This window comes from Pinus tabuliformis, chromosome 3_2 (genome assembly GCF_031772625.1).
Source record: "Pinus tabuliformis cultivar Carrire ecotype Pingquan chromosome 3_2, CPIR1, whole genome shotgun sequence".
In the NCBI taxonomy this organism is placed as follows: domain Eukaryota; kingdom Viridiplantae; phylum Streptophyta; class Pinopsida; order Pinales; family Pinaceae; genus Pinus; species Pinus tabuliformis.
The window spans coordinates 445,468,401-445,486,557 of record NC_142302.1 but is presented as its reverse complement, the minus strand read 5'-3'; the positions used below and the strand labels follow the sequence as shown (position 1 = coordinate 445,486,557).

At 37.2% G+C, this 18,157-nt stretch overlaps 1 protein-coding gene across 1 annotated transcript in view; it reads right to left on the bottom strand.

Moving 5' to 3' along the window:
* Nucleotides 1–18,157, bottom strand: part of LOC149181217 (Transducin/WD40 repeat-like superfamily protein) — a 199,730-nt gene that overhangs the window by 92,521 nt on the left and 89,052 nt on the right. Inside the window, exon 3 of the mRNA XM_089416497.1 lies at nt 11,089–11,195. Coding sequence (XP_089272623.1) covers nt 11,089–11,195 — 107 coding nt within the window. The remainder of the gene's footprint in view (nt 1–11,088; nt 11,196–18,157) is intronic.

Genomic DNA, 18,157 nt, shown 5'->3' with positions numbered 1-18,157 from the left:
GAACTCGCTTATGGAAATCCCACCTACAAGTATCTCCATTAGATTATTAGCCTATTTTTTTAAATTTCCTAAGTCTAAATTTAAGAAATCTGGTTAATTAATCAATATTAATTGAGATAAGGCGTGAATCATCTAGAAACTCACACGGATCGACTAGGAAATAATTTGGGCCTTTGAAAAAGTTTTATTCTTGGTTGTTGGAGGTCCAACAGAAGATTATAAGAAGAAGTCGATGGGTAGATGGAAGACATACCAGTAGTGCGAGTTCCTTGGCAGGTCAAGCTATCCAACTTCAGAGGTCCAGTGGGGAAGAAGCGTTCGAGCCAGAAGGGTTATAGGTGTCAAAGGTGCAGGGAGCATGAAGTCGGAGGAAGATTTCCAAATCCAGTGAGTACTTTGCAGAGAGAACAAAATTCCTCTAGGAAATTGTGGAGAGGCAGCGCAGAATCTTCAAAGGACAATTCGATTTGCTGAAGGAAGAAGATGTTTTCAGTTCCAGAGGCTGGGCAGAGGTTCCAAAGGGTCGGAGAAGTGTTTTCTCAATCAATAGCAGGCAGGACAGCTTGATTTTCAATTGTTCCGAGCAGAGGGAGGGAGGGCAACGCAACTTCGAGCTGAGCATGTAGCAGACTGTGCTAGGGTCACATAGAAGCTACGCAGGGCTAGGTGGACGGCTTCATTTTCAATGGCAGTCAAGTGTTGAGATTGCTCGGAGTGAGGGTAATTTCCCTCATGATATTTTTGTTGGTATTTTCTTTGTAGGATTGCTAGTATTCGACATCCAGATTGTACCCAAATTATGTCACTGTTGCTTAATAATAAAAACCCTTCGTTGTTGCAACAGTTTTCCCAACTTAGGTTTTTCCGAGGACATTTTTCCAAAAATAACTGCGTTAATTTTTATGTGCATGTGCTAGCACATTTCTCAGTTTCCAGCGCTATTATCTTCCGCAGTTTTATTTGTGAAGGTTGGAGTGTGATTTATTCAATATTTGTCGCAGCAAATAAATTGTTAAATTAATTAACAATTAGAAGAATTAATTCCAGTTGTTGCAATAGGATTTCAGACTTGAAATTTTCACATATCCTTCATATAGCTACCTTTTCCAAGACACGTTTCTTTCAAGATCTTCCATCCATTCTCATGAGTACTAGTTGTAGGTGACATCTACAACTCTTTGTCGGTAGCCATGTTTTAACCCAACCAAATGTTTTCAAAAACCAAGATAAACATCAAATCAAGGTTATCTTTTTAATGATGGTCTTTTGTCATTACATCAGCTTCTTGCAACATCAACATCCTACACATGTATGATCCCATCTCCAAGACATATATTACCAAGGGTTTTCATTTTCCAGTATCCATATCAGGGTCTTCATACCTTCTTCTTCCATGGAGATGTCATAGCTAATTCTTCTAGTTATTAGATATTGATTACTTAACTTATCTTACATGACAATAGTTGCATCTTTCACAAACTCTTCTTCCTTTCTTCACATATTGCTTCCTTAGGAACTTCTATATATAGTTCCTTTATTATAGGAACCATGAATGCCAACCACCTCATATTCTCCATGAGGTCATATTACGTCCATATGTAAAAGAGTTCAAGGCATATTCTATACATGCCTTCATGTATCTTTCTAAAGGAAGAGTTTCTTCTCCTTTTATCATGCTCATGAGATAGAGCATTCTACCCATTCTACTTGCAACCATATGATGACATGAATTTATCTAAATATATACATACCTCTTCCTTCACGTGGTCATCTAGACTTCCTTCAAGCAGCTTCCTTTCCTTGCTTGAGGATGAAAGTACTTCAACCAACTTGTCATGCTACACATCTTTGTCATCATACCATCATCCTTCTAACTGTGGATCCCACACAAGGTGGAATGTATATCATCTGCGAGACACTTGCTTCTTCTAAGTAGAGGTGAATCTTCTAACAAAGATTCCAATGGAGGTTCTTAATGATCCTCATTCAGCAAATGCTCCTTTCCAATAGTGATGATGCATGATGATCTTCTTTATCTTCTATCTTGCTAGGTGACTTTCCTCCAACCATATATACTTCTACTTGGTTGTCCTTATATGTTTTCAATGGAGATGCCATTTCTATCATGATAATTTCTCTAACCATGTAAACTTTCTACTTCAGCTATCCTTCCATGCTTCCATGATGATGTCATCTCTATCTTACTATAATGCATCTTATCACACTTGCGATGCTTCATATCATTTTCTATAACTGAAAAGAACTAAGAGAAGGAGATTATCTCAGTGATAGTAGAGATCTCTCACTTCTTCCTTCTTTGATTTCCTATTTTCCGATTCTTCCACTTCTTTAGTAACATGGACTTCATTTCTTTCCTTTCCCTTCTTGTTATCCTTCTTGAGTTTGGGACAATTCCTTTTGTAGTTCCCATATTCATTATATTCATAACATTATATCTTTGACATATCAATCTTCTTTTTCTGAGAATCAAACTTTCCAAACTTTCCTTTTCTCCTAACCATGGCAGCATGTGCTTGAACTTGTCCATTTGATCCAACATCACTCTTTGCCTTAACCTAGTTTCTTCAATCTTACATAATGACCAAACTTCACTGAATAAAGTGGCTTCCTTCTTTCCATAAATACTTGATACAAAGTTGCCCCATTCATCGGGTAGTGCATTGAGCACAATGGTATTCATTTCTTTAACGGACATTATTTCTCCTAGTTCTTGTAGTTGATCTCTTATTTGTGACACCCTCATAAGTTATGAGGTTATCCCTTCTTCCTCTGATACCTTCATTTTGTATAATTCGGTTCTCAATGATATGATTTCTCCTGCAGTGCTTACAGAAAACAATTCTATCAACTTTTCATAGATTTCTTTCGATGTCTCCATCTTTGCTACATAAGGGATGAGTGAATCCTTGATTGATTTTATGAGGATTCTTTGAGCCCTTATTTCCCCTTTCATATACTTCGATAATGCTTGAGCTTGCTCTTGAGATGGTTTGGTGATGGATCCCTTTACATATTCAATAAGTTCATTCTCTATGAGGATCAAATTTATTCTCTTCTTCCATGGAAGGAAATTTGATGACCCAACCAGTTTATTGCTTTCCTTGCAGAATGAAGTCATTTTTATAGTAGATTAAGACATAAATATAAAGATACTTACTTGTCAAGTGAAGATGCTCCTAGATGATGATATCATCAACTTGATGCCTTCTTAATGATGTTACTTCCTTGATGTTCTTCTTCAAGGATGTTCGAGACGTGATCTTTGCTTCAATGTGAGGGAGATCACCTTGATGTTTTTTATGATGATGGCAATGCTTCTTCTTGCTTCCTCGGATGATAATGTAGAATGTGGAGGCTTCCCAAGGTGCTTCAAATGTAGAGTCCTCCTTTCAATGGAAGTAGGGGTTTTGAGGTCTTTTTCTTCTTCCAAGAGTTGTGATGATGTGATCCTTGTAATGTAATGGATGGTCCTTCTTGATGCAACTTAGTTTGCTTGGCCCTTCAATATCCTTCTTCAATTGGATGATCTTCTTCAAGCTACCTTTTCTTCTTGTTGTAGTGACCTTAGCTCTAATACCATGTTGAGAAATCTAAGGGCAGCTAAATTAAGTGATTTCTCTTACTTTGATAATTGTTTGTGATGTCATTTTACTTAACTTGATTAGCTTCTTCTTCAATTTGATTATTATTGTGTTTTGTGTCATCAAACAGCTACCAAACAATGAAGAACAATAACACAAAAGGACACAAGATGTAGGCTATAAGCCAAGGCCAAAACCTCTCCTCTTGAGAGGAAAACCCGCAAGAACTCTTCTCTTCTTATAGAACTTCAAATGACGAAATCCAAGACCTATTACGCTTGTCAAAGACCCCTCCAAGACCAAGTCATCCTTTCTTCTTAACAAGCTTTCTTTCCAACAACTTCGATCCCAGCAACTATCACCCCAGCAGATCTTTTGAAGTTTATTCTCCTCCATTGTCAGATCTTAAAACCTTGATCTTATTTTCTATTAAGTTCTCTACTTCGGCCTTGAATTCTTGAAACTTGGTGAAGACTTCATCCTTGGTATTCATAAATATATCCAAGTCTCACGAGAGAAGGCATCAATAAATGTTACATAGGATAAAGAACCTCCAAGTGATCTCACTTACATAGAACCACATGCATCGGAATGAATCAAATCCAATATTTGTTTGGATCTAATATCACTGCTTGGAAATGACTTCTTGATATTCTTTTCAAGTGCACAAGCTTTACATACCCCTTTATATCTGCAATTCGGGAACACTTCAAACCATTTGACTCACAGCAGCCAAGCCTTTGTTATGAAGGTGACCATATCTCCTATGCCATAGTTCACATGGATTGATTTCATCATGTGCTAAAGCTTGAGCTAGTTGACCCAAGAATCTATACAATCTTCCTTCACGAATTCCAATAACTCTAGCATCATCTATACTAGAACCCTTGGGCCATACAAGTTACTTTGCCATCAAAAAATGCTACTTTATCTCCTTTATCTTTTAAACATGAAATAGAGACTAAATTCTTTCTCAAACCTGGCACATATAGCACATTGTTGAGATGAATATTATTACCAGATTCCAACTCAATGGATGTCTTTCCAATTCCTTTGACTACATAGTTGTGGTTGTCTCCAAGCTCTACCCTTTATGCTAGTCTTCTTTCCATCATGCTAGTGAGATTGCCACGATATCCTATCATATGTCTTGAAGCACCACTATCTACTAGCCACATACCATCGTCATTTGCAATAGAACCTATTAGAGTAGAAAAGTAAAAGAAATCTTTGTCACCTTTAGATTTCTTTGGATGTTCATCAATGTCTGTTGTTGAAGCATGTTGTTTTCCTTTCCTCTTTCTATCATTCTCTCCTTCAAGACATTGGCTCATATTATGACCAAGTTTGTGACAATGATAACATTGGATCTTTGACATATCTTTATTTCCTTGAGGAGCAAGTCTTCCTTTTGGTTTTCTATTTTGGAAACCAAACTTCTTCTTTCCTCCATTCTTCTTCTTGAAACATGTTGCAAATGCTTGAGAGTCTTCTTCCTTTCTATCTCTTGATATAAGCCTTGATTCTTCTTGAGCACGAGCTTCATAGTTCTTCAAAAGAGGAAATTTCCTTTCTGTTGCTTATACCAACTGCAAATGATGATCTAAGTAGTCCATTAAGTGTTGTAGTCACAAGTTCCTTCTCAGAGATGACTTCAATAATTTCTTGAAGTTGGTATATTAGTTGAGAGATTCTCACAAAATATGAAGCCATGTTGTCATCATTTGTCATCCTCACATCACGAAGCTCATTCTTCAAACTCATGACTTAACCAATGTTGTTGACTATAAATAAACTAGTTAGGGCATCATACATTGCCTTTGAAGATTCAAGCTTTGCAATATAGGGAATCAAGTGATCTCTAATGGAATCCACAATAAGGCTCATGGCAGTGATGTCATCTTCCTTGAACTTCTCTTTTCCTGCACTATTTGTTGGTTCTACAACCTTGCCCTTCACAATATCCAAAACTTTGTTCTTTGCAAGAATAAGATCAATCCTAGTTTTCCAAGCTCTGAAATTTGAAGCCCCTTCTAACTTGTTCTTTGATTTCATAGAGGAAGCCATGGATGTAGATCAACAAGAAGGACTCAACAATAGTGATCTCAATGTAGGGTTTCTTCAAGAGTGATCTCAGTGTTCCTTCCTTCACCAAAGCTTTGATACCATGTTGATTTTTCAACTGCAATAGATAAAAGGACAATATATTTGAAAATTGATAATTACTTCTAGTGAGGTTGATCTTCTTTTAATTTTTTCATTATATGATTAACCAATTATACTTCAGAAATTCAACCATAAAAGCAGTCGAACAGTAGAGATCAGAATGCACAAAGAGAGCACAAGATTTACCCTGGAAAAACCCACTAAGCGGAAAAACCCAGCATCCTTTTCAATAGAGAAATTTTTCTTTTCAACGAGAGACACACCTAGACCTCCAGTTAACAACTAGGTCAAACTAACCTTCAAAGAATATATGGTCAAACCTAGTCAACACCCTCCAAATCAAGCCTCCAATCTGATCCAGCAACTCTACCTTTTGATCTACCCTAGGCCGAAATTTGGCCTCGCAATATATGCCCAGAAACCTAAAATTTAAACCCTACAACCTGCCTAGAAAATTTTGGCACTACATCTGCAACTGCCCAAAAAAATATGTGAACTGGAGAGAGAGAAACTTCCACACGTGCAAGCTAGATAGAGAGAAAGATATGAAATCGCCCTATTAATTTTCCATGAAAATCTGCAACTACTTAGATGAATATCTAAAAACTGAAATCTAGTTTACTTTCATCAAGATAGAAAATCTCTTAACAATTCATAAGCAACAAAATAAAACATAGAGATAAAAACACATGCAAAAATTGACACGCTTATTTTCTCAGGAAACCCAACAGGGAAAACCCTCTTCTTTCTTCATAGTATTTATTGATAAACTTGAGCAATTTAATCAAATACAAGGCAATTTGTTCAACTGAGAATACACTTATTCTCTGCTATACTAGCCTGAACCACCCTGCAATCACGTTGATCCCTCCTCCTTCATCCTTTGTGCACTTGTTGCCCTATTTTCTAGTGCACTAGAACCTCCTATTTTTGTGTGTGCACTAGGGCTCCTATTATTTAGGACATAGCTCCTATTTCTGTGTGCAAATCAGTGCAATAACATGTGTGTTCTTGCTCCTCAAGCCCACGTATACCACAAGCAAAGAGCTCTCACACAAACCTTTGTGCTCTCTCTCACAATCTCGTGAGTTGTGTCTTGTAATAGTTCTTCGTGCACAAAACAACAATGAATTAACTTTGTGCATTTTGTCCTTTCTTTATAGATTTTTTCCATGCTAAAATTGGCAAGTTACAAATTTAGAACTTGAGTTGTGATTGACTAGTTAACTAAGTCTAACTAGTTCTCTAACTTGTCCTTGCTTCAATGAAACACTAAAGCTCTCAACTCGTGACTACAAAGGTCCATGTCATTGTTCCTCCAACACTACGCATGAATTGACCATCTCCATGAACTCGTCCATGGTCAAAGGAAGACAACTCGTGGTCTTTCTAGCTAAGGCACGCACCAAAGAAGACCTTCTCTCGCTACACTTTTCAACACATTTTCATCTTCCTTGTCCTTCTTGTGCCCAGAAGATTCTAGCTTGAGAGAGATCGAATTCCTATCTTGTGGAGGAGGTCGAACTGTCTTTACATAGTGTTTTGCTAGGTCAAATAGGAGTGTCTTCTGCCTAGGCCGACTTGACTAACTTTAGAGCCAAAAATTCAATTTCAAAAATTCATTTTTTTCTCTTATAAAAGTCCATAAGGACATGACTCAAAAATAGATTTTTCCTTTTGACTCTAGCATGAAGAACATGTTTTACAATAATCAATATAGATACATCAAAGGCCAAGATTATACATTATGAAGACCAACCATAGTTACAAAATTCAACAATGGGGTGGTTCTCAACTACCTACCTACAACAAGGAGCTTTATGCCTTGTTGCAAGTTGCGAAATGGAAACACTATTTGATAAGAAAGGAGATTGTAATCCACACAGATCACTAGTCGATAAAGTACTTGCTGGCCCAAAGTAAGCTGTGGTAGACAAAGCATTACAATTGGATGGTGCTTCTACTGTAGTTTCATTTAGTGATCAAGTACCGAAAGGGATGCACAAACAAGTTGGCCGACATGCTTTCAAGGCCAACCACATCAAAGATCGCAGCTTTGGGAACTCTTACGCGCATGGAGCTTTTCACTCGTGATGCATACAAAGAGGCATATTTAGAGGATGAGAACTTCAAGGAGGTGCTTTAATAGTTGTAGAGTCAGAGTCATATGCACGATAGTGACAAGACAATTGACTACCATCTCCAGGATGGATTACTCTACAGGTTGGTTAAGTTATGTGTTCTTAAAGGTGAACGACTACAACTAATTAGAGAGGCTCGCACCTCCAAGGTTGCAAGGAACTTTGTTGTAGGGAATACAATGGCCAACTTGCAAAGCTAGGTTCATAAGAGGATGCATGCTTTATTCCACCAACAAGCCTAGTAACAAGAAACAGGGTTTGTGTCATCCCTTTCCTGTACCCACTCAACTTTGGGAAAGCATTTATATGGACTTTGTGGAAGGTGTACCAACAACCAAGAAGGGGCATAACTACCTGTTCATGGTAGTTGGCAAGTGCAGCAAGATGTGTGCTCTAGTGCTCTGTAAAAAGACAATCGGCGAGCAAGAAGTAGTGAACTTGTCCTTTGGATAGGCCTACGTGCATTTTGACATACCAAGGGGCATCGTTTGAAACCAGGACAAGATTTCTTAGTGGATTTTGGACTGCATTGTGGGAGAAGATGGGCATGAAGTTGAAGAGGTTTACAACATTCCATCCACAGATAGATGGGCAAACAGAATTAGTCAACAAGACTTTGGTGCATCTTTTGAAGGGTTACAATCAAAAGCTTTCAAAGACTCAGGTTAAAAATCAGTATATATCTATATATATATAACACTCTTATAACAAAGCAGTCCACACTTCTACTGGAAAATCCCCATTTGAAACTTATTTTGGATATTTTCCACCTTCACCTTTAGACATTGCATATGGGCAACAAGGAGGAATGAGGGAGGATCTTATAGGGGATGCCTTAAGGGCAAAAAATTTTATTGAGAAGATCAAGCAAATGCATCTAGAAGTACAAGAGACATTGTAGAAGTCATAGGAAAAATACAAGGCCAAGCATGATCGGCATAGAACATAGAAGTCCTTCAAGGTGGGAGACAGAGTATGGTTATAGTTTGACAAGGAGAGCTATAGCGTCCTAGTAAGAAAATAAAGGATTTACAATTAAGGTCCCATTGAGATACTAAAGATTGAGGGAGATAACGCCTATAAACTCATTCTACCCCCATATAGGTGCATTTACTCAGTGGTGAACGTAGAGAATTTGAAACTCTATGTCTTCCATCTTGGATGAGGAAGAGGAACAGGTCTTGCCCTCTACAGAGGATTTGGTGCAAGATGCTCAGGCAGAGTTGACAAAGGATACCGTTTTGCAAAAGAGGTCTAGAATTACAAGGCAAGGGGAGTATGACCTTTGGCAAATTGGATTGAAACGACAACTTCCAGGCAAGGCTAAATGGTACAACCGAGAGAAGGAGGAAAAATTCTCTCACCTCATTCAATATAAGTTCTTGGGGACCAAAATCCTCCCAAAATGGGGAGGTATGATCCAAATTGGATCATTATATTATTTTTCATCCATCTTGATACTTTCAAAGTGGAAAAAGTGGAGGAATCAGCTCACATAACCATTTTAACAATAAGTCCCAATTTGATGAATTGGGGTCTGAAACCTTCCGAAAGCAATTTGAGGTATCAAACCGCACTTTTCCGAGGTAAAACTTCATCGCTTAAGCACCGCACCCCCTAGCGTTATTCTACACATAGATATCTTTCCAATGATGCAAGAACCACCTCAATTTGGAGTTCGTGCACAAAAGTTATGCCACCCAAAAGTTGACCTTCTTGCTTTGACCACCATGATTTGAAAGGATGTTATTTCAACCCCCATTATTCATGAAAAAGGGGCTAGCCATGCGATCACAATGAAGAAGACTCTAGAAGAGATGAGAGTGTAACTCTAGTTAAGAGTTGAAGGAGTCAAACTTAACACTAGTAGGCTATTAAGTTGTGTTATAACTGGGCTACTAGAAGGAAAAGTTGATACATTCTAATCGAATGCATTTTGTTCCATAGATGAGCAAAATAGTAGACAGTGGATAGGGAGAGAGAAAATAGAGCGGTTTGGTGCGTTCTAGCAGACCACAAGCCATAGTCCTCACTTCTTTGTACTTGCATCCCATTCCATTTAGATAAATAGAAAGCGGAGCAGCCTCACCTTCCAACTGGGTTTTCTCCCAAAAGGATTTCCTAAGTCATATCTTGTGTTATTGTGGTTTATGAGTGATTCTTCTATTTGTTTTTTATTTTTTGCATAGTTATAAATTCTATGCATAACAATAAATAGTAATTAATAAATCCAAAAATTTAAGGAGAAATTAACCCTCAGTGTAGATTTTGAATTTTCTAATATGTTTTAGTAGATCTATTGTGATGAATTGTGCAATGGAATATCCATGGCAGTGTATGAATCAAACTTAAATCATTGGTTAGGTATGTTGAGCTTTTTCAATTTCTACCACATTACAAGGTTGAGGAATCTGAGTTTGAAGACTTTGAGCCAAATGATGTTTATGTAGCTCTTGTTGATGATCACATTTCCAACAGTGGTGAATCAGTGATGAATTTGATGAGTGATCATGTTGATCAATGATTTGTAGTAGGTTGGTGGCCTGGTAGTTTGTAGCATTGTTTTCAGATTCTAGATGCCATTTAGAGCCTCATTAAGTATGTATTTTGTGGTTCGTATGAATTGCCTTCGGTGTCATTTTGATATATTCACCCTTACATGGTATATAGATGAGTTAATTTTGCATATCTTATCATTAATACTTTGGAATCATGGTTTGAAAGCTTAAAAATAATTTTTTCATTAAAATTAATTATTTTATGTATTTTTTTCAAATCTAGTTTAATCTAGTTTGAAACCTTATGAGATAGGTGGGTCAATTCAAAACCCAGTTCCTGTTTTTAAAACTATGGGCATATGTGTTTCCAATTTATTATTAAATGTTGAATCCTAGTGGTCCTAATAACTTGGGATCACAAAAAAACTGCATTACATTTTCCTTTTTTTATTTCCACCACGAGGTTGGGGAAACATAGACATCATGTTGCCATATATTAAAAATGTAAATATGGAACATTCCTCCACTTTAGAATAAGAAATGAAAAATTAAAAAAATGAAAATACATATTTGTTTAGCTTATTTAGAAAGAAGATAATTGTTAATAATTTACCTATTTAACAAATATACGCCTTCCCAATTGTGATTAAGTTGATTTCTAAAGAAAGAAAGAACACTTACTTGGGATAAGAACCATCAACTACACTAACCCAATCATCATGCAACGATGGCTCTTCTTGTTTGGGTGGGACCACTGCCAATATATATTCAATGTTAAGTATTTTTTCCTGTTCAAAATCAAAATTCACTATTTCATTAGGGAAATGCCTACAAAAATTTATACAAGGCCAAAATTATAGAGCAAAATATCCTAGAGACTGCTAAATGTTACAAAAAACATTGCTTTGAAAATAAACCAACAGTTAAAAGAATAAAACTACAAACAAATAACAAACCATGGAGTCTTGACAAATTCCACTAAATCCAATGTGCTAGCAATAAAGCAATTCCAATGGCAAGATAACATAAGATCAGATAGTTGCATTAATGTCCACAAATGACTACAGAGTATGATCAATGGTCAATAGACTATGCAAGTACCTAGAACACTCTTAGATTCTAAATTGTTAATAAAAGAGAAGAGATACAAGAGACAATAAAGGAGGGAGTCACAATATCTAAGGAAAACAAAGCTAGGAAGTTGTAGAAGGCGTGAAGCCCTGGCTCAACATCGGCAATGCAACTAGAATAAATGCATAGACAAAAAAGGGGAAGAGATAACCCTATCTCCATCTATTGCTATGAGGTAACTAATGCAAAGGCTAATGACATGATATGGAAGTAACCAAGGCTGAGGATACCTTGTACAATCTTGAGACTAATTCTGGAGCAAAGTCAACTCTCTCCTCATATCAAAAGCTAAGGGGGGAAACCCCTCAATACAAGTATCACTACCCAAGGGGAAAATTCCATGAGAGCACAACATTGGACAAATAGGACAATAGAAAACCTCTTGAGAGCACAACACTGAAAAAATAGGATGGTTGCCAAATTTCAACTTTCTAACTTAGATCAAAATAATCCTAACACAAAAGCTACATTACAACCTATCATGCATGACTACGTTATATAGGTTATCAAAACCTAGAATACCAATATAAGTCTAAAAAAGTTGGCTTGATCCTTTAGCTTGTTGCTGTCACACTCAGATAATTATTGGAGTGAACAACAAAATATAATAATTTTCATATATGTGCCCCATCAAAATGGTCTTAGCTTCTTTATGGAAGATGTCTATTTATTGCATAGTCTAGCCATTTAATCTCGATGTAGCATCATATTCCCTCAAAAATCATTGGAAATATACCACCATTCACAAAAACCTACTCTATTACATGTGTATTTCACGTGTCAAAACCCCTTACATTGTAAAATTGTTCATATTTCACAAAAAAACTACCCCTTTGCCAATTTGTTGCGATAAATCAATACTTCATCTTTCCCCAATTATTACACTACTTTATGATTTTGTATATTATGTTCACTGCTATCAGGAATTAAAGAGTTTCCTACCATACACTCAAAGGAATGTCTTGGGGTTGGTTATCTTTGAGTGATGGTGGTGAAATCAGAAATATGTCCTCCATTTCAAGAGATTCTTTGACATAGTAGGGAAATATTTTTAGCATGTGAGGATAGTGAGCCTTTTTCAAGGAAGGCCTGGGATTTTTCTTGTCTTTTTATGTTCTAAAGTTTAAGAAAAAAGTGAAAACATGCTAGAAACAGCTTGATGTTCGTAGCGATTTCACAAAATTATCAAGAAATCGCTCATTCAGTTTATAGAAACAGCCAAAAAACCAGAAAATTATTTTAGGCACCTTGGAAACATCAACGTGTTCAGAAATCTGGAGGCTTTAAGAATTAGTATAGATTTCTCTTTCTTCTAATAACTGCTTGTGAAATTTGTTTGCTTATTAATTTTATTATGTTTCTTTCATCAAACAATTACCAGAACATAAACATGAAGATCACAAGAAAAACAGTGAACACAAGATATAAGCTCCAAGCCAGGGCAAAACCCCTTCACAAGGGGAAAACCCAGAAAAAATTATCGTCTTATAGAATTAGATCAAAGTGAGATATCCAAGACCCAAAACCTAGCCCAATACTTCCATAACTGCTCCAAGCCAGCCCTCCATTCTCTGTCATGATCCATCTTCAATAAGATCAACTGATCAGTCATATGAGGCCTTGTCCCACAGTGATATTCCATCCTTCCTGTAGCTCTTGTTATAGTCCTTTTCTGTCTTTCATAAAACAGTCATTACCTTCCTTCTTTAGCTTGTAAAATACCACAGAAACTCGCATACAGTTGCAGACTTCTAGCTTTATAAAACTCACATCCTTTCAGCCTTAGTAACTCGCATTCTTTTCAGATTATAATCCACAGGAAATTCACATATTTTACTTCAGAGAAATTTGTATATCTTTTCCATGGAGACTTGCTTATCATTCCACAGGAATTTGCATATCTTTCTTTTGAATTTCAATGAATTCACCTGAGAAATTTGTTCTTTTCAACAGGGCAAGATGTCACCCTTATATAGTGGTCTATGAGGGGGACTAAACTGTCATACAGGCCGACTTCACAGAGAGAGGGCTGACTTGGAGTTGTGACTGACTTTATTGACCAAAAATAAAATCCTTTTTCTTTTTCTTTTTCTTTTCAAATGTCAAATGTGACCTGACTCAAAGACAAATTACGTCGACTGGAAACCTAGAAGCATGAAGAATATGCTTGACTAAAGAAATAATAATAATATAATTTTTTTCTTCTTTTTGCTTTTGATTCTGTCAGACCAGAAGGTAACTCCTCAAATCGAATTGTGCTCTTGCATTAAGATTGATAATAGATATATACATGGAGGGAGAGACTCTTGGGTTTCATCTCCCAGTGTCTCTTTATCTTCTAATTCTCCTTATTTTCTATTTACAATATTTACATGGATTTACCTAATCCCAAAGATTAGGTGTCAACATTCCCCCCTCCCCCCTTTAATCTGAAGGGATGTTGGTGAGTCCACGCATCATTCTGAATCTTTCAAACTTTTCTCTTCCAAAAGCTTTGGTGAAGATGCTGCAATATGCTCATTTGTGGAAAAATGGCATAGGTGGATTGTCTTGGCCTCAACATGATGTCGAATCAAGTTGGTATTTTTGTATTGATCTGCTTCGTTCAATGATGGAACTTTGGGTTCTTGGCCAACTTTATTGCAAAAGTGTTGTCAATCATGAGAGGAGTTGCATGCACTTGTTTCTCCTACAAATCTTCCAGAAATTTCCTGAGCCACACAATTTTCTTTGTTGCTTCAGTTGCTGCCACATATTATGCCTCAATTATGGAATCCGCAAGAACTGATTGTTTGTGTGACCTCCAGGAGGCAGCTCCTAATCCAAGACTCATAACATAACCTAAAGTAGATAACCCAGTGTCTTTATCTCCATCGAAGATAACCCAGTTTCTTTATCTCCATCGAAGTCTAAATCAGAATATCCAATCAAGCTGAAGTCGCCCACCTGTGTATACTTAAGCCCAAAGTCGAGTTCTTTTCAAGTACGTTAGAACTCTTTTTGCAATAGACCAATGTCTCTCACAAGGCTTTTGCATAAACCTGGAGAGGATTCCAACAGCAAATGAAATGTTTGGTCTAGTAGTAGTTAGGTAGCTGAGACTTCCTATGAGCTATCTATACTGTGTTGCATCCTCAAATTCTTTTCCTTCAGTGGATGTGAGCTTTAAATTCGGTTCCATTGGAGTGGTTAAAGGATTGCACTTAGTGATGCCAAACTTATTCAACAGATCTCCAATGTCCTTATGAGAGCGGAATATAAACTGCAGATGTTAAGTTACTTCAATACCAAGATAGTAATGAACATCCCAAGTATGTCATTTCAAAACCTTTCCTTAATTTCTTCTTTATGGATGCAATATAGCTCTCATTGTTCCATGTCATCAAAAGATCATGTACATACACCACAAGATATACAATTGTTTTGCTAACTTTCTTGACAAACAAAGTTGCATCATCAAGATCATAATGTTTGAAGTTGATTTCCAGAAGATGCGCAGTTAACTTCTCATACCAAGCTCGCAGAGCTTGTTTGAGGCCATACAAGGATTTTATAAGCTTGCATACTTTATGTTCCTGACCCTTCACAACAAATCCTTCTGGTTGGGACATAAAAACATTCCCTTTCAGATATCTATTCAAGAAAGCAATTTTTACATCCATTTGATGGACTTTCCAACCATTCTATGCAACCACAGAAAAGAGTGTCCGGATGGTAGCCCATTTTGCTGTGGGGGCAAAAGTCAAAAGTCTCCTCATAATCGACCCCTTCCTTCTGTGCAAAACCTTTTGCCACAAGACTGGCTTTGTGCTTGTCAAGTGAGCCATCAACCTTATACCTGTCCTTGTAGACCCACTTGCAGCCTATTGGTTTGGTTCCCAATGGAGGATCAACCAACTTCCAAGTGCCATTCTTTATCAAGGCATCATATTCTTTCTACATCGTGTCTTTCCATTCATCATGAGAAGTGACTTCTTTGAAGGAAGTTGGTTCAAAATCTGTAGACAAATTCAATTCACAAGCATATGAAACATCCATATCAACAGGTGAATAAGAATCGTCTACATCAACTCCATTTCGTTTGGTTGAGCTTCTTGTTCTTGTATTTCCAACCTCATCAAAATGAACACTTTCAAGTGTCTTTGTCAGCCATTTTGAAGGACCTTTCTAAGATGGCCCAGGCTGCTGAGTTGACCAAGATGGGGTTGAATCAAGATTTAGTCTCCCAATTCAATCAATCACATCACTCAAAGTACCATCAGTGGATGGAGCTTCATGTTGGGGAGAGAGTGCTTCAGAAGAAGATTCCACACATTGATCATGTATAAGAATCCCCCCTTAATGGTGAACCAGTAACACCACTTTAATTCAACAAACAAAGGCTATCAAAGTTCAAGTGTCCAACTCTAGCATGCCATAAAAGACTTGATGGAAATGTATCTTCATCATAGTGAGAATTGTATGAAATGTTTTGTGCATGAGCAGCGATACCTTGCAGCTTCATAATTCTTTCTTCTTTTATCCCCATCATGACAAGTGAGTGATGTGATGCTTTTCTGACCTCGACCTTGCCATCAAATATATGAGTGGAGTGTCCTTGTTGGCGGATGTGGACCAAAGACAGCAAGTTTCTCCTCAGCTCCAAGAGGTATAGAACATCATGTAGAAGAAAGTCTGGAAGACCAGCAGTTTGAGCCTGATGGTGCCAAGCCCTGATGGCTTGAGTTTTGACTTGTCTGCAAAGTATACTGCTCCATCAACATTGTCAGTGAATTCTTCAAAAAAATCTCTCCTGAAAGTCATGTGGCAAGTTGCTCCTGAATCAAGCAACCAATCATCTTTCCATGAAGCAAGTGAAGCATTGAACAAGTCTTCAGTTACTCCAATATTGCAATGTGCCACAACATAATGAGCGGATTCAGGTGCCTTACCTTTCCCTTTGTCAGTGGTTTTACCTTTCCCTTCATTTCTTTCCTGCTCAATTCGTTCCAAGGCAACTTACAAGTGGAAGAATCATGTCCATCTCTATTGCATCATATGCAATGAAGATCAGACTTTTCTCCTTGGAACTGTTTGCCCCCCCTGCCTCTAAAATTCCTTCTTCCTCTTCCTCTTCGGCCACCTCTTCCTCTAGAAGAATCTTGTGCATGATTCTTCTCTTTATGTGCAAGACACACAACTTCTTCAGAAGACTGAGGAGCTGTCTTCTTCCCAAAAGCCTTCTCTCTCTTAGCAAACTTCTTTTCAAGGGAGTCAAATGTAATCTCCTTAAGGTTTCCACTTGCTTGCAATGACTCAAGATAATGTGAATAGGTGGGATATATTGCCTTGACATAAGCTATGAGAGGAATATCTAAAAGCCTTCTTTCTCTCAACAAACTTCTTTTCAAAGGAGTCAAAGGTAATCTCCTTAAGGTTTCCACTTGCTTGCAATGACTCAAGATAATGTGAATAGGTGGGATATATTGCCTTGACATAAGCTATGAGAGGAATATCTATCTCAACACCAGTGGCTTTTATGTCATGCATAATGGATCTTACTTCTGATGCTAAGGCAAGAGGGTCATCATTTTTCAACTCAAGATTGAACAACTTAATCATCAATTGAACAACTTCAAGTTTAGAGTGTGAGTCATACAATTCCTTCAACTTCTTTAAGGCTTCAAAGGCATTTGAAAATGGAGAAATATGGCGACTCACCTCTTCATTTACTGACGCTGCAATCAAGGCATAGGCCTTGTTATTCTTGTTTTCCCAAATGGAAAGCTCCTTATCTGAAGTGGGCTTTGCAGGTGCATTGTCTCCTTCTCCTTCACAAACCCCTTTCCACAACTCATTGAAAATGAGGGTGTGTTTTGTCTTCCGAGACAACTCAGGATAGTTCTCCATGCCAGTGAGAACCACTCCCACTATAGATATGAGTGAATGCATTCTTAAAAAAAATAGGACTATATGCTTTTGATTTTCAAAATAATGCAGCCTTTATCTTCTTGAGTAAAAGATTGATTTAATTATATACATGGCAAAACTCCACTTTCACTCTACCAAGTCAATATTTTTATAATATATCACCACTCAACTATGCACTTTCCAACTCAATGTATGCACTTTATGCCATTCATAAACTATTCATATATATTATATAACATATGTAGCATTTAAAAAAACATTATTCAAATCATGCATGCTATCGAATTAAGTGCCAATCACACTATACCAACCAATACATTCACCATACAACAATTTCACACCTCTATCATTCAATATATCGACCAACGAAAGGGAAGATTTTGAAGCAATTAGTCAACATAACATTATGTCCAAAGAGAAGATTTATCGACCAGTGCTTTTAAAAAAAGGTATGGCAACTCAGACCTCCACGCAACTCAATCCTCCAGATTCAACATAATTTCTGGTGTTCATGGCTCTCCGATGTAGCATCTCAATCATTCCTAGCTTGTTAGGCATCTCGAACCTTCATATAACATTTCTCGAAATGCATGCAGATATAGTGAGCCATAAAATTCTGCATTCAACCTCGATATACTCCTCAAATGGCACTGAAATTCGTATTTAGCAATATATATCACAACAGAGGAAAGGTACCTCCACGCAATTG